This window comes from Ictidomys tridecemlineatus, chromosome 1 (genome assembly GCF_052094955.1).
Source record: "Ictidomys tridecemlineatus isolate mIctTri1 chromosome 1, mIctTri1.hap1, whole genome shotgun sequence".
Lineage (NCBI taxonomy): Eukaryota > Metazoa > Chordata > Mammalia > Rodentia > Sciuridae > Ictidomys > Ictidomys tridecemlineatus.
The window spans coordinates 78,221,078-78,242,763 of NC_135477.1; the positions used below are offsets into that span (position 1 = coordinate 78,221,078).

The 21,686-nt window shown below is 33.7% G+C and overlaps 1 protein-coding gene and 1 long non-coding RNA gene across 4 annotated transcripts in view; one reads left to right on the forward strand and one right to left on the reverse strand.

Annotated features, from left to right (window-relative positions):
• LOC101971738 (ankyrin repeat domain-containing protein 26) overlaps window positions 1-11,083 on the reverse strand; it is a 110,099-nt gene extending 99,016 nt beyond the window's left edge. For 2 of the 3 annotated variants that reach the window (XM_021732532.3, XM_021732531.3), the window contains exons 1-5: window positions 10,626-11,080; window positions 6,517-6,631; window positions 6,184-6,357; window positions 2,396-2,502; window positions 433-491 (exon numbers count right to left, since the gene is read on the reverse strand). In XM_021732532.3, the coding sequence (XP_021588207.1) occupies window positions 433-491; window positions 2,396-2,502; window positions 6,184-6,357; window positions 6,517-6,631; window positions 10,626-10,870 (700 nt within the window). In that variant the 5' untranslated portion in view covers window positions 10,871-11,080. Of the gene's footprint in view, window positions 1-432; window positions 492-2,395; window positions 2,503-6,183; window positions 6,358-6,516; window positions 6,632-10,625 lie in introns of all 3 variants that reach the window. The other variant, XM_040273714.2, reaches the window with a different exon arrangement.
• Window positions 11,084-11,118: 35 nt separating this feature from the next.
• LOC110599023 (uncharacterized) overlaps window positions 11,119-21,686 on the forward strand; it is a 105,603-nt gene continuing 95,035 nt past the window's right edge. The window contains exons 1-3 of the long non-coding RNA XR_013436488.1: window positions 11,119-11,589; window positions 14,248-14,493; window positions 15,912-15,973. This is a non-coding gene — a long non-coding RNA (uncharacterized LOC110599023). The remainder of the gene's footprint in view (window positions 11,590-14,247; window positions 14,494-15,911; window positions 15,974-21,686) is intronic.

A 21,686-nucleotide genomic window follows, 5' to 3' on the forward strand; every position in this document is an offset into this window, starting at 1 on the left:
AGGAATGAACAAATATTTTATTCTGCTTTAGTGACACAAATAACTGTGAAGTAATATTCATTTATACAATGCAATCCATTTATTGTAAAAATTAAATAGAAAATCTATTTTTATAACAATCCAATTTCCTATAATGTGACTACAAAGGAAACATACAATATATTAATTTAAAAATCTTATTTATACGAAGATCTACAAGATTTCAGATGCTAAAATAAGTGAAAACTTTTTCAGAGAATACTGTTTTAGATGGCAAATTTCTGAAAATTAATTCATTAAATAATTCTCAATTCTAGACTATTAGAAAGAAATTAAGAAAACATAAATGCAACTCACACTAATTTTTAAAACTGCTTTCTTGTGATCAAAAGTTTCTTTTATTTTTTTTCTAGAGTAGGTTTACCAAGAATAATTTACTATCAGAAGACTTACCTGAATTGTTAATTTGAGAATGTTTAAGTCTCTTTTCTTCATATTCAAAAATTACTTGCCTATGGTCATAAATGAAAAAAATAATAAATAAAATTATTTTAATACTGATATGAAAACATTTACCACATATATCAAATTCTTAATTTTGAGACAACATCAGAACTTTCTCCCATATACCTCAAATTTGTGAGCTCTATAAACTTTTTGTTAAGCTTATAATTAAAAAAAAAGTAGAGTGAAAAAAAAACCATGAATCAGGGGAATACAGCACATTAACTAGATTAGCTAGACACAGTGGAAAGAAGTCCTGTCTCTTTTATCAACAGCTATTGGTTCTTGGACAAATATTTTCCCTTAGACTCAAAGTCTTCTTTTATAAAAAGGAGTTCACTAGACTGTTATGAAAATTTAATTAGGTAATACAAAAATACGCTCTGAGAAATAGTAAAGTAATGGAATTATTTGTTTTTTCATGCAGAACTATTTTGGAATCCCAAATAAAAGCTAATGTCCCCCCCACACACACACACACACAGATTCAAATATTCAAATGTTGCAGTTATTGGAAAAATATTATTAAGTCTTAATTTTTGTTATTAGCTCCATTCTCTCCATTGTGGCTTTTAATTCAAATTGTTCCTTATTATTAAGTTAATCAATCATAGCAAAGGTAGAAACTAAAAAAAATGTCAAGACCAGACTTGGGCTACTGCTATTTCTCTTCCTAATCAAACTCTAAATCACCAGATTTTTGTTGGAATGATGTTTATCTCCATGTTTATCTCCAGTTGTCTTGGAAGATAAAATCCTGTTTTATATATGGATACCGACAATCATGGATTTTAGTTCTTTTTAATCCAACTAATTCACATTAGATTTAAGAATTAGATCGGATAGAGAGAAATGATGGGAGGGGAGGGGAGGAGTAGGGGGGATAGGAAGGGCAGCAGAATAGAATAGACATTATGATTGCTGTATGTATATAAGTGACTCTATGACCAGTGTGATTCTGCAATCTGTACAATTAGAAAAATGAGAAATTATACCCCAATGATTTAAATGTATGAATTTCCAAGATCATTGTAATGTCATGTGTAGCTAATAAAAATAAAATAAAATAAAAAAAATAAAGGCCAGAGGAAGGTTCATGGCACAGAAAAAAAAAAAAAAGAATTCTGCTTAATGGCCTCCTCTTGAAGTTGAATTTGAAAATATTCTGAAAATTCGTAGTGTAGACTGAAGTAGCTTGAGGGATTTTCATTACTGTGGAAAACAGATTATTTGAGAAGCTAATCAAAATCAGCATCCACCCTGGGGAACATGATATGAGACCTTCCAAGCCTAAAGAAAAGGTGCTACACAGGATACAAAGGGGCCTTTGGGAACAGATTTGGTAGCAAAGTAGAAAAAAAATTCTGATGTCATACAGCAACATTATTTGAATTTGCTGGCAAAAAAACACAAAAGGAAGACCTCAAACTACCATATAGGTCTAGGTTAACATGTAGGCTCCACACAAGGTTTTGAAAAGGGGAAAGGGTCAGTTTACTTACTATGTGCATAGTTAAAGCTAGAATACCCAATTGTCAAACCTGAGTTGCTGCTACTTTGGGAACAACAGCTGAGCATATGTATAGGTGAACTAAAAAAAGTTGTGATATTTAATTCTAAGTGCATATTATCATCAATAATCTTCAAATAGAGCAATCTAAAGTGAAGACTCATTCAAAATACAAAATGATTTTCAACCCCTTTTTTAGATTTAACATATATTTTTCTATTTTTCTTTGTGTTGTCCAATCTGAATTATTGCTTTTCTGCCTGATGGTTTGTTGACATTTTCATAATATCCTAAAAATTATGTTAATCATCCCAATAATTTAAAATTTTTGACTTGAGTGACTGTTACCACTCTAAAACACCACTAAGTTTTTAAAAATAACACAGAAAACAACTACTATACCTTTCTAGCTCATCAACTGCATGTACATTTGCTTTTTTATTTACTAAAACTTCTGCCATCTGTTGTTTGTTTTCTCTTAGAGCAAGTAAAAGTGGTGTGTGGCCATCCTGTAAAACAATTTATAATTCACAAAATTACATATTTTTCAACTGAACTAAAAACCTTATAAAACACCCTATGGGAACATAAATGCATCACAGAGTAAAAAACAAACAAACAAACAAACAAACAAAAAACAACAACAAAAAACCCTTCCTTCTTACCCTGTTGTGCATTCATGTTTTTTGCCTTTTAAATGCTCTCCTCTGTCTAGTGCTGGCACATGAACTCCAGTCATTTCTAAAACTTACTGCAAATATTTAATGATTCCAAGAACTTCTGCTTCTATAACTGCATTTATAATGTTATTTTCAAACTATGTGATGCTCCCCATGTTAGCCAAAAACTTCTTGAGGGTAGGGGCTCTATCTTTAATCTCAATAGCCCCAAACACTGAAAAGATAATTGAAAAGGTTTTAAGTACTTTTATTGAATTAATGAGCTTAATTTTAATTTCTAGAGCAGGGTTTCTCGATGTATATTCCAAGGAATATGTACTTTTCCAGAAGTACTTTACTGTAACAGAAAGACTCCATAATCATTTGTTTGAGAAATATCACAAACTGTGCATGTTATGTCCATTATTAAACAAAACTTTTCAACTTTGCTTATCTCTTAGTTTTTTGTGGACACAACATTTTTATTTTATTTTTATGTGGTGCTGAGGATCAAACCCAGTGCCCCGAGAGCCCGCTACCACTTGAGCCACATCCCGGACAATACTTTATTAATGGTAAATATTAACTAGAGTTCAGGCCTAAAGTTTTGAGGGCTTTTCAGTAATGTGATTCCTTTAAGAATGCTAATGGTTCCCATGGAGGAAATTGTCATGATTTTCTTCTATTTATTGTCTCAGGGTTCCAGTCCCACTGTCAAGGCACTTGAACTCTAAATGGGTCACTATGGAAATGAGCTCTGAATTAAAAGAAACAGGTTTCAAAGTGAACTTTGATTGCTTATTAAGATGGGAGATATTTACCTTACTTGTTAGAGAACTCAATATAAAATTTTATTCTCACTTATTATAATGCTAATAATCCTGGGACCCTAATACTTACCCTTTTTTTTTAATTCTTTTTTTTGCTGTATTTTCATTTTAATTGTGAAAGTTGCTTATAATTTTAGACAGAATTTTGGAATAAAAATACAATGGTTTATCACCACAAAAATTAATACTGGTCTATATTAATGATTTTTAGTGTAACAAAAGCGTTAACAAAAGCCACTGAGCTGCTTGCATTTTTAAGGAACATGCTGGAAAGAAAGACATTTTATTTTCAACATGCATTACTTATTCAACTATACCTCTGACTAATCTAATAAGGCCGACAGACATTCTAATGAAAATACGATCATTTACAGTGTAAAGAAAAAGGTATTAAAATACAAATGTCTAAATTCTAAAACTCAATACCATTTCTATAAGATTAATACAAACTACAGACCATATTCTTATAAATTATCTTGAAAACCCTGACATCTTTATCAAAGTATATTATAAAACAGAAATTGTAGACTCAAATACTTACAGAGGCAAAGCAGGTGACATGAGGGAATTCTGAGATGGGTTAGTAGCGAATTGGAGACCGAATACTTCAAATAAAGGGGACAAATTCTTTACAGCAGACCACTTGTAATCCGAGATTGAAGGACAGAATTTATTCTTTAAAAGAAGCTCAAAATTCATATTTCTTCATGAGTCTCCTAAATTTTAAATGCTGACTGAATTTATGGAGGTTATGGATCACGTTTAGTCTATAGCCTTTTTGTTTTTATCTTTGTTGTAGGTTTTTCCAAATGGTTTTGTACAAATTAAATATTTCCATGTTAAACCTTAACTTTTTTTTTTAAGATGGACTCAATATTTTTATTTATTTTATGTGGTGTTGATGATGGAACCCAATGCCTCCAGTGTGTGAGGCAAGTGCTCTACCTCTGAGCTATAAGCCTAGCCCCAACCTTTCCTTTTTTTAATATCATATTTTATCAAAAAAAATCAGGCCCTAAAATATGAAAAGACTCATAATGCTCACTTCAAGATCTTTTCAATACTTACTAATTTATACTCCATTGGTAGTCAATTCTCCTAGACTGTTGATGAATAATTAGTTTCATAGGACCTTTGAAACTAAATTATTAAAATACCCATGTATATATACTTAGTTTCAAGAAAACCCTGGGTGTTATCAATATTTGTTGACCTAATAACCCGAATTATAACAAAGAGACATGAAATCCTTAAAATACTGACTGCTGTTTATTGAAGACTACCCATGAGAAAATCTCTTAATGTTCTGAATGGCAGTGGATGACTACTGATGGTTGGAAGGAAAAAGGTGTTATTCTATAAGTCAACGGATATTTCCAATATTCCTTTTAACTTTCTTACAATGGAAGTAGAAAAGACAGATGAAGTTGGACAAATAATATTGGAAAGCAGAGATTTGAAGGATGCAGAGGCTAACCGAAGTCCAACACTTCTAGAAAATTTCTTAAGATCTGGGAATTCACTAATTACACTTGTTAATTCAGTAGTTCTTTTTTAGGAGTTCTATCAGAATCTTGAGGAAATATTTTTAAATATCTATGTCTAGGACTTATTAGATTTTCTGAATCAAATTTTCAGAGGAAAGCCTAGACTTGTAAATTTTCAAATTTCTCCAGGTCACTGTGATGCACAATTCTAGGTGAAAACTAGAAAAGCAGACAATCATCACTTCAGTATCATCTCTCTTCCATAAAACCTTTATCATTTGGGGATTTGGCCAAAAGGAGGGAAGAATAAGAGAAAGTCACTTTCTGTAAACTCAATTTAATTTTCCTGGGTAGGGACATGCAGGGACTAGATAAATTCAAAAGCTAACTTGATTTCATTACATAAACTCCTTATCTCCCACCTCTCAGCAACACACTGTAGATTTGAGAGTAGAGTTTAGAATCTTATTAAGTATCTACTTCTGTCAGAAAATGATTAGATGTCAACTAATTATCTGTTCTTCCTTTTTCTTTTCCACTTAATTACCATATGATCCTGTCAATCTGGCTTCCTTAAAATCCCTATAAAAGTAATCTCTAGGCAGGTTTACAATTCAACAACTTTCTTTTCCAAACTAAGAATTAATATCACCCAAATTTAAGGGCATCTTTTCTATATATAAACTGGAAACAAGCAAACTTATTGTGGTATTTTTCCTCAGTTATCTAATTTCCAAAATGGACTGAATACTTCTTACCACTATCCTTTTCCATTTCTCCTTTTTAAATCTTACTGACAATCACTTTGATATAACTTGTGCTGATTAAGCACAAGTAGGTTATTTATTTTTAAATGTCTTTGTTTTAAGATAAAACTTACTTCAAAGAAAATTTTGCTTTCTTGTGTTATTTTGTACTAATTAGAAAAAAAAATTTGGTGCAAAAAAGTGTATGAAAAAAAGAGTTTACCTTTAAGAAATTAATTGTTTTCACAATATTTGCCATGAAAGCATAAAAGAAAGCTTACACTCTAATACTTTTTTAAAAATATCAATATTTTAAGTGAAATCTTCAACAATTAAGTAATTTCAAATTATTTTAATTCAGGGAATGCTCGAGTTTCTAAATATGGAAAATTTACCCTATAAACATCATTGTTAATATAAAGGTATTTCATTTCAAATATTTAGGAAATAAAGGTGGTTGATTTATACCTTGTTTTTGGCTTCAGTATTTGCATTGTGCAAAAGTAGTTTTACTGCTATTGATGTGTTCTCAATATAAACAGCATAGTGGAGAGCTGTATTGCCACTGGAGTCCATGACATTTGTATCAGCGCCATGTTCTAACAGAATAGTTGCACATTCTTCTTCCTGGCACTGTACGGCCTGTCAGTATCATACCAAGAAACAGATTGTAAATTCAAGTTAATTCAAGATAAACATTCTACAGGTTTCACCAGTTATATTTAAATGGGATAAATTCACTTTTATTTTAAGAATTTAAATCAAATTCATCTCCTGCCGAAATGGTTGGCTACTACCTACCTTAATTAGTGCTGTGCTGCCGTCACTGTCACAGATGTCAATGTTGCATTTCCTCTCTACCAGAAGAGTCACCACTTCTGGATGACCATAGGCACAGGCAAAGTGTAGAGCAGTCCTGACAGTGAAAGAATTTTTTTGGATATTACAGAGCACCATCTGAAGGTACACAATTATTCATGCGACTACAAACATTAAATAACATGTAGTTCCTTTGCCTTCAGAGCAAATATTTTCTTCTGAAGTACAGTATTTATAGTTCTTACTACTCATTACATTAATAGACATGCAACCTATTTGATTCATGCACCCTTCCTTTCTCTTCCTCCCTCTCTCTCTTTTGTGGTGTTGGGGATAGAATCCAGGGCCCTGAGCATAGTAAGGCAAGCACTACCACTGAACTATCTACACCCCCAGTCAATTTAGAGCAGCCTCTGAATAGAAAGAACATCAACTTCAGTTTGAATCCTACTTTAAGCTCGGATCCTTACTAGTTATTCCTTAACTTTTCTATGTCTCATTTTTCTTACCCTTAAGATTGGGCTGAAAAATAATAGTTACCTCAAAGGACACCACCAAAGTGCTTAAATGAAAATCCATGCAAGGTATTTAGAATTGTTTTAAATTAAAAAATCCCAACAATTATTAGATATCATAATTATTAATAATAATTATTAGTTTTTGGCTTCAGTATTTGCATTGTGCAAAAGTAGTTTATCATTATTAGTAATAATTATTATTACTAATAATATTACTAATACCTAAGAAAAACAAGATTTCAATTAAGTAAAATAATACAATTATACCTACTTTGCAGATATGGATTTCTATGAGTCTGCTATTTTTCTTACATTTCAACATCTGAGATACTGGAATGCCACTTGTTTTTGTCATCTCTGCATTGCTGTGACCAAAAGACCCAACAAAAACAATGTAGAAGAGGAAAAGTATATTTTGGTTCGGGGTTTCAGAGTTTTAGTCCATGGTTAGCTGACTTTATAGCTGTAGGCTTGAAGTAAGGCAGACATCATGGCAGAAAAATATGGGGGGAGGAATGTAGCTCACCTCAAGGCAAACAGGAAGCAGAGAGAGTTCCATTCACCAGGGACAAATTATAAAACCCCAAAGGCTTGCCAGTGAACTACTTCTTCCAGACATACCCTACCTGCCTATAGTTACCACCCAGTTAATCCATATCAGTGCATTAATCCACTGATTGGGTTAAGGTTATCAAAACCTGATCTTTTTACCTCTGAACATTCTTGCTCTGAACATTCTTGCATTGTCTCACACATGAACTTTTGGGAGATGCCACACATCTGAACCACAATGTCAATTATAGTTCATAATGTGTTATAACTATAAATGACATTTTTAAAATTTTAATACATAAAATAACAGATTATCACACAATCTGTAGTACCTTATAAAAAGTGAAATACAATAGTTCTATGGCAGTTCTGTTTATATGGTTGGCATTTAAGTTGAATATATCATAAAAATGTGTATAAGAAATGCATATATAATAAAATCTACAAGCATAGATTAAAAAAATTTCCTTTACTTGTGAACATACAAACACATACACTCAAACTAATAGAAAATGAGAATTTTACTTCTGTGCTGGACTCTTATCCCTGCTCTTCACAAGGCTTATATTTTTATTAACAATAAACTTTTACTGGAACTTCTATACATGTTCACTGTAGAAATCAGAGAAAGAAAATAGAAAAAAAAGAAGTTCATGCAGAACTTTTACCAATATTAATCATTTGCTAGGCCAAAAAGCCAGACTCATCAAATTCAAATACTGAATTAACAGAGTATATTTCTAGTGTCAATGAAGCTAAGCTAGAAACAAATAAAAAGATGAGAAACCCACAAATTGGAAGTAGAATAATACACTTCTAAGTAATAGAAAATGAAAAAGAAAATTTTATATCATTTTGTATATCTTTTTGGCTAAAACAAGAGCACAGTCAAATAATTTGTGTATCTGTATAATCAAACTGACTTTTTTCCTCACTTGATAAAACAAAGTATATCTTCCCATGTCAACAGACATGATATTTATGCAAAATTCAATGATTATATTCTAACCAACTGATACATTGTAATTTGTAAATTACTAGAAAAATCTATTCTATGGGTTCTTCTTCTTCTTTTTTTTTTTTGTATCAGGGATTGAATCCAGGGGTGCTTAACCACTGAGCCACATCCCCAGCCCTTTTTTAATTTTGAGACAGGGTCTCACTAGGTTGCATATGGTCCCGCTAAATGGCTGAGGCTGTCTGCTGCCTCAAAAGTCCAAGCTGCTGAGATTAGGTTCTTCTTAATGCATTGTTATTTTAAGCAGTGAGGAGAAAAATAAATTGTGTCATTTATTATTTCCTAAAGATATTTTAGTATAATAAAATTTGTTGGTAGAAACATATACATTTTAAAATAGGGTACAGTAGATCAAATTGTCTATTTGAAAAGTCATAATTTAAGCTTTAAGCAGAAGTATACCACTGCTTTTCATTCTCACAAATTTTGTAATTGGTAAACACTATTTTATTCCTCTTTTAACTTAATTTCCTTCTCTCATCAGGGACAAAGAAATTTTTCCAGTGTGCATAGGTAACTTGTAGATCTGCACAAGTGTCCCTTACCAAATTAAGTAAGAGTTCAAGATCTAGAGGTAAACTTTAGTGGTACAGTACTTGCCTAGAAAGCACAAGGCCTTCGGTGCAACCCCCAGTAAAAAAAAAGAATAAATGGAGTTCAGTTTTTTCCTTATTAATTTGAAAGAATTTTCTGTATAATGAGGACATATTTTTTATCTGTATTATATGTTATATATGTATAAATATTTTGCAACAGTTTTTTATTTTAATTCTTTTTCTGAAATACAGAGGTTTAGATTTTTCATTTCTGCTAACTGACCCTTGGAACAGTTTCTTTTAGGCTAGGGGTATAGCTTAGTGATAGTGTGTGCTTCCTAAGCACTAGTCCCTAAGTTCAATCCTGAGTCCCACAAAAGGAAAAAGAATGCTTGCTTTTGAGTTTATTCTTAGGAAGGTCTTAGCCAATATAAAAAATATATAACGCAGAAGTAGGCCTGTGTATTTTCTTTCATATTTTTCTCATTCTGTATTATTAAAAATTTTTAATCTATACTCTATGGAGAAACTTAACTTGTGACATAATAACCTAGCTAGTTTATTCCAGTTATCAGGCACTTCATATATGAATAATTCATCTTTTCCTATTAATATGGAATGTCATTGGTTTCAAGTTCTAAATTCTTACATACATTTGGGTGTTTCTGGATTTTTCTATTCTGTTGCATTAGTTTATCTGTCTTTTCAGTTGCCAGTATCAATTAGTTTGTGAAAATTAATAGTGTATTTTAATAGAAGAAGAGCAAGTCCTTATTACAAAAAAAATTCTGTCATCACAATAATAAAAGCATGGGGAAATAAAAATGCTAACTTTTCGGGCTGGGGCTGTAGCTCAGTGTTAAAGTGCTTGCCTCTCATGTGTGAGGCACTGGGATCAATCCTTAGCACCACATAAAAACAAACAAAGATATTATGTTCATCTACAACTAAAAATTTTTTTAAATGTTAACTTTGATATTTTTACCTGGTTTATCTAAAATAAATATAGAAAGATCTCACATTTTTGGAATAAGTCTTCCTTGTTCAACAGAGAACTATCTTCCTAATAGTTATACACTTCATAAAAACATGGATATTATTTTTTTCTAAGCATTTAAAACCCTTTAGTTGATAAAAATATTTCTCTCATGCACTTTCTACACCGTATACATGGTTTTAGAATTGTGTATTTTAAAAATAAACTGTTGCATATACTTAATTTTGTTAAGTTAATCACTTTCCAATAGTCAAAGAGCTTTACATGGGAATCATAAGTGGATCGGAAATGAGCTAAAGTTTTGTTTTAGTTTTGTTGCTCATGAAGCGGTTCTGGGTGTTAGATCCCTTGGAAGCCTGTACTTCCCAGGTGCCTGAGGGGGTCCAGCTGGGGAGGTGCCCGTTTCTTCCCCGCCCCCCTCCTCACGCACCAAACCCGTAGCCCCTTGGCTCAAAGCCCCTACCTATTACCTGTTCTTCTTGTCTTTATCATTCACGCCATTTTCCCCAAGAATAAGGAGATGCTGCACTTTGGCTACATTGCCCATGCTTGCAGCCTTGTGGATCTTTCCTGTATCCTTGTCTCGGATGTGGTACCTGGGCGAGTTCAGTCTACTGGCATTCTCAAGCCCAAAGCCCACACAGTTCCTTCGCAGGTTGCTGGAGGAGCCCAAAGGCGAACGGCCCTTACTTCCGAAGCCAAAAATCCTCTTCATGGCAGAAGCCAACCGCCTCAGGGGTACCTTTCCTCCTCCTTGGCTTTTCACCGCCTCCGGAACTCAATATTGGCTGTCACAGATAAGCAAACCTAGTCTCGCCGCAACGACCCAAAGGGGCAGCTCCAAGGTTCCATTTTTTCAGGAAAAAATTATCGTCTCCAAGCAACACCACTTAAGTCCCAGTGCGCGTGCGCGGTCTTAGTCTGTCCGTGCGCGGTCTTAGTCTGCGCAGACGCTACTCACTTTCTCAAAAGGCCGGTAACCGAGGTTGCTCAGTGCGCATGTACAAAGCCTCATTTCTCCAATCTGCGCCCTCTATTTCTTTGTGTCAGGTTTGTCACAACAGTTCTCTTCCTTGGAGAAGGCTTGGGATTCCAGTCCAACGGGTACTGGCAACTAGTGCGCGGGTAGCCCAACTTATTAGGCCATGTCGCTGGAAAATCGCGCAGTTGTTCCCTGGCGGTGGGACAATAAAGGGCCCGAGAGTGTATGCAGCATCTCGCAGGCAGCCGGAGGTGGCCGGCCGCCTGGATTTGAAGTAGGGGTTCCGAGGGAGGGGCGGGCGCGGGGCTTGCAAAAGTTCCCTTGAACTCTTGGGACACGTCGGAGGTGAGACTGCCAGAGCTCCGGCAACCAACCGCGTCCGCCCGTGCCCTTCTCTTGTGGAGGGGACCTCAGCGGGGCTCAACAAATGGTGGCTTCGCGGGCCTCTCCAGGTACGACGTGGGTTGTGTGGGCCAGGCCTGGATCTTGCTGTGAGCAACTTGGGCAGCTGCTTCTGTGCACCCGGCGCTCCAGGACTTAGCTCTGATTTGTCTCTTGGTGGACTTTGTATTTCTGTAGAAACAGTGGGCTCTGTAAAAGGTTGAACACTTCAAGTCACCTGGTTTCTGTGCATTCAGGTCAGGCCAGCCTGCTAGTGCCACACCTGCCGTTGCCTCTTATAGAAAAGCACATAAACTCTGTCTTTAAAAGCAAAAATGTACTTAAAGAATTTGGTTGGGGATGGGTGGAATATGCATACGGATGTGGTTATGAAAGAAAAAGGGGATTCGTTTTGCAGAGCGCTTTATTTGCATGGAATCTCTATTCATTTGGAAGTTCTTGGAATTAGAAGTGACAGTTTCCATAGAGCAATATAGAGAGTCAATTTTAGGATAAAAATTAATGGAATAGGTAAAGAGATTATGTACATTTTGGATCAGAATAGATACCCGAAGAAAACAACATAAAATTTTGGTTTGACTTGGGAAAAGTAATTTCTTTATAAAGCTTTTTCCTAATGAAAATTGTGTATCTACTTTGTCTTATTTTAAATTCTTATGTAAATTACATGAGTTCTTTCATAAATTATTTTTGATAATAAAGCAAGTTCTTTTTACTATTACTCTTTTTTGATGATGACATACAGAAGATTTATTTAACTAAATGTATTTTTTATTTTGTACTAATAGACATGGGGTTTTTTTTAGTTCCTTACTATCATAAAGCTACGTGAATATTCTTTTTGTTTTTATTAGTGCATTATAGATATACATAATATTGGGGTTCATTTTGACATAATCATACATGAAATACAATTTGTTGCACTTCAGTCCCCAGTACTTCCTCCTTCCTCCTCCCTTCCCTCCTGCCTTCTGTACTCTATTGTACTGGTCTTCCTTCAATTTATTTACAGTATTTTTTAAAATATTGGTGCTTCATAGATATACATAAAGGTGCAATTTATAGTATAGTATATTCATATATGTACATATCATAGTACATATCATAATATGGTCAATTTTATTCTGTATTTCCTCTCTTTTCCCAGCCCCCTCCCTCCTTTTCTATTCCCTTTCTCTATTTCACTGATCTTTCTTCCATTTTCATGGGATCCCTCCATCCCCACTTTTTCCCCTCTCATTTTACTCTAGTTTCTGCATATGAGAGAAGATATTTGACCCTTGACTTTGTGAATCTGGCTTATCTTATAAGATTAGCATGATTTTCTCCATTTCTATCCATTTACCCACAAATGCTATAGTTTCATCCACTTTATGGCAGAGTAAGACTCCCACATTTTCTTAATCAGTTTGTCTATTAATGGGCATCTGGGCTGATTCCATAGTTTGGCTATTGTAAATTGTGTTGCTATAATCATTGAAGTGACTGAATCACTTTAGTATGTTGATTTTATTCTTTTAGATAAAGACCAAGGAGTGGGATAGCTGGGTCCTATGTCAGTTTCATTCCTAGTCTTTTGAGGAACCTCCATTCTGCTTTTCAAAGTGGTTGTATGGATTGTCACTTTTGTATCATTAAGTCTTCCCATCTTAGAGCATAATGTGTTTTTTATTTGTTCATATCTTGATTTGTGTTATATTCCCTATGGTTATTCCATCATTTTAAACATTATTATTAATGAAGCTTTTTCTCCATTTCCATTTTTAAGGCATTTTTCCTAATATGATTATAGGTATTAGTTTTCCCAAATTTGTATCCCATATCTCATGGCAAACTTAAAATCTTGGTGATGATTTTTACAATAGTCTCAGGTTTTCTAACTGAATAATCACATTATTAATAAGAAAGTAGTCATCACTTTTCAAGTATATGACATTTAATTCATTTCTTATTTGATCTAATTAAATTAATTTAATCTAGGTAAGTCTAGTTAAATGGTTGTTTTATGATCATTTATTTATTTGTGATTCTTTACTTTTGTATGCTAATAGAAATAGCTGGCTTGTCCCTGTTTTTTATTTTAATTGAAATATCGCTAATGTTTTACCATTTTAAATGATAATGTATATTTTTTATTTTTAGAAATAGTGTTTGTTGTATTTGCCAGTCCTTTTTCCAGTTTTGATCAGAAATGCTTCCCATATTTTTTAATCTTGTTTCTTGAGATGTTGTTTTAAAATATTGAGTAAATGGACTGTTGAGTAAATAGACTGTCTCTGAGAAGGAATCTCATTTATTTGCTTAGACTGCATTTTTCTTATGTTTGCTGGATTTTCTTTGCAAATCTTTTATCTATATTTTTTCCATTTTTTATTCATTGGTGACATTTTTGCAGCATTTTATGAGGTTTTAATATTAATGTTTTGCCAAGTTAATATCATGAAAATTGAGACTCCATTTTTGTTGTACATGGTCTGGGATATTTTTAAATTCATTAAAATTTAAGGTTTACTAGAATTCATTTATGAAATCATCTGTATGATATAGAAAATGACAAACCCACACTATTTTAGGATTTGTCATTTTCCATGTCTTACAAATTTTGCACATTGATTTTGTATCCTGTTACTTTGCTGTACATATTTACCAGCTCTATAAGTTTTCTGAGGGAATTGTGAATGCAATTGCTTTTCTGTTTTCTTTTCCAGGGGATTCATTATTGGTTTATATAGAAGCTATTGATTTTTATTAGCACAAAACGACCAAGCCGGGTGCAAACTTCACAGATCAGCACAGCCTTTATTCAGCAGTGGAGTTGTGCATCTGGTGGACCCACTTTTCTCATGGAAAATGAGCCACTGGCCAAAGGAGGAATCTGTGCTTATTATATATGTTACACTGAGTGATGACTTGATTATTGACAGAGCATGTCAGTTTGGGCACTCAGAAATCAGGTTTGTAAGAATTTGAGATTTGTTTTTACTGGACATTATTTTTACTTGGGGAAAAATGGAGGGTCGGGGTCAATGTTCAGTGCTTGTCTCTTTCCCAATAGAGTCTCATTGTATAGTCACTGGGAAAGGATTTATTTGGGGAAGGATCAATGTTTTTGCTTCCTCCCAGAGACTGCCATTTCAGGCTTGATGGATATCTCCTTCCCAGGGATTGTCTTGTCACTGGATGATGTTTGCTTCCTTCCAAGAGATTGTCCTGTCACTGAAAAAAAATATATTTGGAAAGGATCAGTGTTACCAATGTGTTGCCTTCTTCCTTACTCCCTCTTCCCAGGCTACATTATTTTGGGGTTTCTCATTTTTCATATCTTACAATTTTTGTATGTTAATTTTGTGTCTTGTTACTCTGTTGTACATACTTACCAACTCTACAAGTTTTCTGGTGGAATTTTATGGGTGTACAGTAATAGCTAAACTTTTTTCTTTCCTTTTTATATTTCTTATTTCCCTGTTGTGCCTAATTGTACTGACTAAAATTTCAAGTATTATATTCAATGGAAGTGTCAACAGTTGACATCCTTGATCCTGATTTTAGAGGAAAATTTTTTCAGTTTTTTTTTTTTCCCCCATGAAGTATAATGTTGGCTTTGAGTTTGTTGTATGTAACCTTAATGATGTTGAGGTAATTCTCTCTATCTCTATTTATTTATTTATTTATTTATTTATTTATTTATTTGGTTCTGGGGATTGAACCAGGGGTGCTTTACCACTGTGTTACATCTCCAGCCCTTTTTGTTTTTTGTTTTGAGCACAATCTCACTAAGTTGCTTAGGGCCTTATTAAGTGTCTGAGACTGTCCTTGAACTTAGGATCCTCCTTATCCTCCTCACTCAGCCTCCCAACTTGCTAGGGTTACAGATGTAAGCTACCACACCCTAATTATATGTAACAGTGGTATTCATTATAATATATTTGTACATGAATGTAGTCTAATTGGTCTGTTTCATTTTCCCATAACTTCCCCTTTCTCTTCCCTCCTCCTTCCTCATATTCCCTACCTCTTCTATTGGGGTCCCTACTCTTCTATTGGAGCTCTGTCCCTAATTTATATAGGGTTATTAACATGAAAGGCTTCTTCTGCATCTAATGGGATGAACATTTTCCTTCTATTTGTGTAATGAATTATGTCTCTGATTTTGGTATTAGAGTAATACTGTCTTTATAGAATGGATTTGGGAGTACCTTCCCACCCCCACTTTCTATTTTATGGAACAATTTGAGGAGCGCTCTTATTAGTTCTTTGAAGGTCTGACAGAATTCAACTGGAAATTTGTCTGATCCTGGGCTTTTCTTTGTATTGGGCTTTTTGTTACTTCTTCAATCTCATTGCTTCTTTTTTTTAATATTTATTTTTTTAGGTATAGATGGACACAGCACAATGCTGGTGCTGAGGATTGAACTCAGTTCCCGCCTGTGCTAGGTGAGCGCTCTACCACTGAGCCACAATCCCAGCTCTCATTGCTTCTTATCATGTTTAGATTTTCTATATCATCTTGGTTCAATTTTGGTAGTTCACATATATGTCTAATAATTTGCTCATTTATTCTAGACTTTCCAATTTGCTGTAATATAAATTTTCAGAGTAGTCTGTAAAAATCTTCTGGATTTTAGAAATGTTTGTGGTGTATCTCCTTTCTAACCTCTAATTTTATTAACTTGGGTCTTTGTTTTGTTCAGCTAAGGCTTATTCTTTTCTTTGAAGTTCTCTTATTAATTTGGCTCTTAGTTATTTCTACTGATTTTGGAATTGGTTTATTCATAATTTTCTAGGACCTTGTGATGCATTTTTTTGGTGATTTTTTAACATAGAAACTTAATAGCAATAAACTCTCCTTAGAACCATCTTCATAATGTCCTAGAGATTCTGATGTGATTTTCCTCTATTCTCATTATTTCCTTTATGATCCATTCATTGTTTAGAAGTGGATTGTTTAATGTCCATGTGTTTATGTAATTTCTTTTTCCCCCATAGCTTTATTGATGTAAAATTGAAGTACAATAAAATGCACATATTTGAAGTATGCAATTTGATCAGTCTTGACATGTCTGTAACAAATACAATCAATATAAAAAGGATTTCCATTACTTTTTTTTTAAATTTGAAATCATGCAGACTGTGTTTCCTGCATGATTTATTACATTAGATATCAATCATCTTAAGATATATAGAACCCCACCCCCACATGTCAACTATTTCAAAATTAAATGGCACACTTATAAATATCTCAGAGGCCAAGGAAGGAAAGTGAATGAAAAGTGTTTTGAACTAAATGATAATAAAAGCTTAAAATATCAGGATCTCTGAGAAGAAACAGTATTAGGTGAACACTTATAACTTAAAATACTTATATCAGAAAGAAGCTAGAATTCTAATCAATACAATTATTTTCAAATTTTTTAGTAGGAAGGAAAAATAAAGGTAGGAGAAGAAATATATGAAATAGAAAAGAAATAATACAGCTAAAATTTGATAAAAATCAAAAAAGTCTAATCAAAAAACCAAAAACACAGAAATTAGTATCAATGGAAAGGGAGCTATCAAAATAACCTTGCAGATGTTGAAAATGTATTAAGGTAATATTACAATTGTATGCCAACATATATGATAGCTTATATAACATACATTGGCATACAGTTGTAATATATTAGAGAAAGATTCATGTGCTGCTGAGAAGAAAGTATATTCAGTCATTGATGGATGAAACATTTTATACATGTCCATTAAGTATAAATTATTAATTGTATTTTTTCACTTGTATAGCTTCTTTTTTTAGTTTTTGTTTGGAGGCTATATCCAGTGGTGACAGATGCAGGTTAAAGTTACCCAGTATTTTTGTTTTATGGTTTTTTTGGATTCTTGATTTTGAAAACCTTTGTACATTTTTGTTTTCTTGATAGTTGTGATTGTTATGCCTTGTTGATGTATAGTTCCCTTAAGCAGTATGAAATGTTTTTCTTTGTCCCTTCTGATTAACTTTGGTTTAAAGTCTACTTTATGTGATATGAGGATAGAAACCCTGCTTCTTAATGTGATCCATGTGAGTGAGATATATTTTCCCATTCTTCCACCTTCAATCTGTGGATGTCTTTGACTATATCTTAGAGACAGCATTTTGTTGTGTCTTGGCTTTTAATCCAATCTGCCAGTCTGCATCTTTTAATTGATGAATCAGGCCATTAATGTTCAAAGTTATTATTCAGATATGATTTGTATTCTCAGTCATTTTGGTTTATTTCTAGTTTTTAATTTGAATTGGTTTCTCCTTTAATTGATGATTCCTTTAGTATAGTTCCTCCCTTTCTGGTTTTTACTTTTTTTCATTTCATCTTCGTGGAATATTTGGTTGAGAATGTTCTGGAGTGCAGACTTTCTAGTAGCAAATTGTTTTAACTTTTTTGTTTATTATGGAAGATTTTTATTTCATCTTCAAATCTGAAGCTTAAGTTTGCTGGATACAGGATTCTTGGTTAGCATCCATTTTCTTTCAGAACTTGATATATGTTATTCCGGGACCTAGCTTTGAGAGTCTGGGTTGAGAAATCAGCTGAGATCCAAATTGGTCCCCCATAAGTAATCTGATACTGTTTTCTTGAAGCCTTTGAGAGCACCACTGCCTCCTTAGCTTGCAGATTATATTACATCCCCTCACCCCAAAAAAGCCTCATTCGATGTGCTGGGGTAAAATCTGTAACATGTGCCAGTTTGTCCTTCAGAGCTGGTGTGGAGAACACCACTGTTATGGTATGCATATAAAGTGTCCCCCAAAAGCTCATGTGTGAGACAGTGCAAGATTTGGAGGAAAATGGTTGGGTTATACATAGCCTTAACCAAATCAGTGAATTAATTTCTAATGGGATTAACTGAGTGGTAACTATAGGGAGGTGGGGTGTGGCTACAGGAAGTGATTCATTGTGGATGTGTCTACAAGGTATATATATATATATATATATATATATATATATATATATATATATATTATTTTTTAATTTTTTGTATTATCTACATATGACATTACAATGATCTTGGCAATTCATACATTTGTATCATTGGGGTATAATTTCTCATTTTTCTAGTTGTACAGATTGCAGAATCACACTGGTCATAGAATCACCTATATACATACATCAATCATAATGTCTATTCTATTCTGCTGCCCTTCATGGAAGACGGAAGGAGAACCTCATCATTATACAGAATACATATATGATGTTGTGATGAGAAAAAGAAAAAAAAAGTGTGTCACATTAGATTGGATAGAGAGAAATGATGGGAGAGGAGGGGAGGAGTAGGGGGAATACAAGGTATATATTTTGTATCTGGAAAGTGGAGTCTCTCTCTCTCTGCTTCCTGTGAAACTCTTACTATGAGGTTCTGCCACATCTGGAGCCCAGAAGAATGGAGCTGTCCTTTTATGAACTAAGACCTCTGAAATCATGAGTGCTCAAATAAACTTTTCCTCCTCTACAGTTGTTCTGGTTGGGACTTTTTAGTCACAGCAGAAAAAAAAAAAAAAACTGGCTAAAAACGACCACTTTATATCTGACCCTAATCAGTCCTTATCCACTGTAGTCCTTAAGCAGAGTTCAAACTACTAGATTCAAACAAAGGTGTCCTTTGCTCTTCTGTGCTCTGCAAAATCAATTTTCTATTACAGAACTGCTGCTTTAATTTAGTCTTGGTGAGCTGCTCTGATATTTTGGATTCCTCTGATTTCCCATTTTTGATCCTCTTTTATTCTTATCTTTCACCCTTTCTTAATGATGTTATTTCAAATGAATTTTAAGCAAAACATAGCTGACTTTTGTTTTATTAACTTGTGATCACTTCACCCCTCTTCCTATTATATTAACACATTAATTGTATAAATTAATGGACTTTTCTGTGAAATTTTCATACTTTAATATATTCTGTTTTGTTTTTGTCTACTCTCCTGTCTACACTACAGATTTTACCCCAGCACATCAAATGAGGCTTTTTGGGGGGTTCGGGGGGGATGTGATACAATCTGCAAGTTAAGGAGGCAGTGGTGCTCTCATATAGACTTTTCACTTCAACTGGCTTGGGTAAGAGATACGAACAATACACATAAGAGACCCAAGATATCTATATTACACAGATTTCCTCTTAATTAGGAGACTGTAAGATTGAATCCCCAGAAAGACTTCTATTTTAAAAACCTCAACAAGAAAAATTTTGTTTCTATAGTGAAATAACTGCATGATAGTAAAATAATATCCCCCCAATAATTGAATACTCTGATACTGGTGAGATGAAATCCCAGAGAAGTAAAAAAGCTGATGGGCAAAATGATTAATGAACTAAAAAAAGATCTAGAAAATGAACTTAGAGAGAAAATACGGGAAATGAAAGAGCATTTCAATAAGGAGATATCGAGGTTTTAAAAAGGAACCAAACAGTGATCATAGAAATGAGACACAATCAAAATGTTCAGTTGGCAGTCTCAACAACAGATTAGATCATATAGAAAACAGAATTTTAGGGCTGGGCTTGTCTTCTTGCAGATCATCTTTTTAAAAATATTTAGTTTCCACATATGAGACCAAACATGCAATGCTTGTCTTTTTATGTTTGGCATGTTTCACTTAACACAATGTCCTCCATCCATTTTCCTGCAAATAAAATGATTTTATTTTTTTATGGCTAAATAGTATTTGGTATGTGTGCATACCATATTTAATTTATCCATTCATCTGTTGACTAGCACCTGGATTGAATCCATATCTTAGCTATTGTAAGTGCTGCAATAAACACTGGTAGGAAAGTATTTCTTTTGTTTGCTGACTGCATTTCATTTGTATATATATCAAGAAGTGGCATAGCTAGATCATGTACCAGTTATGTTTTTTTTTATTTGTATTTTTCTTTGCAGACCCTCCACATGGATTCCATGTGTGGAGGAATAATTTGTGACTATAATAATTTATAGTTCCAGCAACAGTGTATGAGCGTTCCTTTTTGTCCATGCCCTTGCCACCATTTGTTGATTGATTGATATTAGTTACTACAATTGGATGAGATGGAATCTCAATGTAGTTGTGATTTGCATTTCTCGATGGCTACAAAGACATTGAGCCCTTTTTCATATGTTTATTGTCTGTAATTTGTTTTGTTAGATCCCTAGACCTAAGTAACTCCATTTTGGTTCTGGGCCTCAGAAACAAAACTTACACGCTGCCAAGAAAAAGAAACTTAAGATACCCTGTTCCTATAACCACCCCCTTCCAAGGTCCCTATATAAAAAATCTGCTGTTACTCAGCCACCTGCACCCAAGGTCAGTTCTAGAGCCTTCTGCACCTAAGATCATTTCCAGCTTGCTCTTGTTCCTTGTTTTTTTTTTTTTTCCAAAAAAAAGATATAAAACCTCTATTCAAGTGACTCTGCCTGCTGCACCTTGCAAAAGAGCAGCCTAGCAGATATTCTCTGTCGGTAAACCTTTGCTTGAACTCACGAGATGGGTCTCTTATGTGTATTTGTTCCAGCTACCCTAACACTTTTGAGAAATGTCTGTTGAGGTCATTTGCTCATTTTTAACTGGATTCCCTGATTTTCTGTTAAATATTTTTACTTCTTTATACATTTTGGATATTAATACTCTGTCAGATGAATAACTGACAGATTTTCTTCCATTATGTAGATTCTCTTCACTCAGTTGATTATTTCCTTTGCTATGCAGAAGTTTTTTTTAATTTGATGTAGTTTATCAGTTCTTGTTTTGTAATCATATTTAGGAAATCATGCTTGTGCCATTAACTTGAAGTGTCTTCTCTGTGCTTTCCTCTAGTACTTTCAAATTTTAAGATCTTACATTTTTGAGTTGATTTTGGCACAGGGTGAGAGATTGGGATCTACTTTCAATCTTCAACATATTTTTTTTTTTGTATGGCAAAGTCTTTACTTTTAAATGATTATCATCACACCAAATAATAACATGTAACAAATTCTTGAGTCCTATCATCTAGTAATTTTGATTAAAATAAACTAACAGCAGCCCAAACAAATATGTTAGTATTCATTGTTCTAATCCTTAGTCAGAATGGACGACTTTAAGGCTGGCTACTGCTTCAGACAAGTAACAAATAACTATTTACTACTTTTTCATAGATAAAGCCC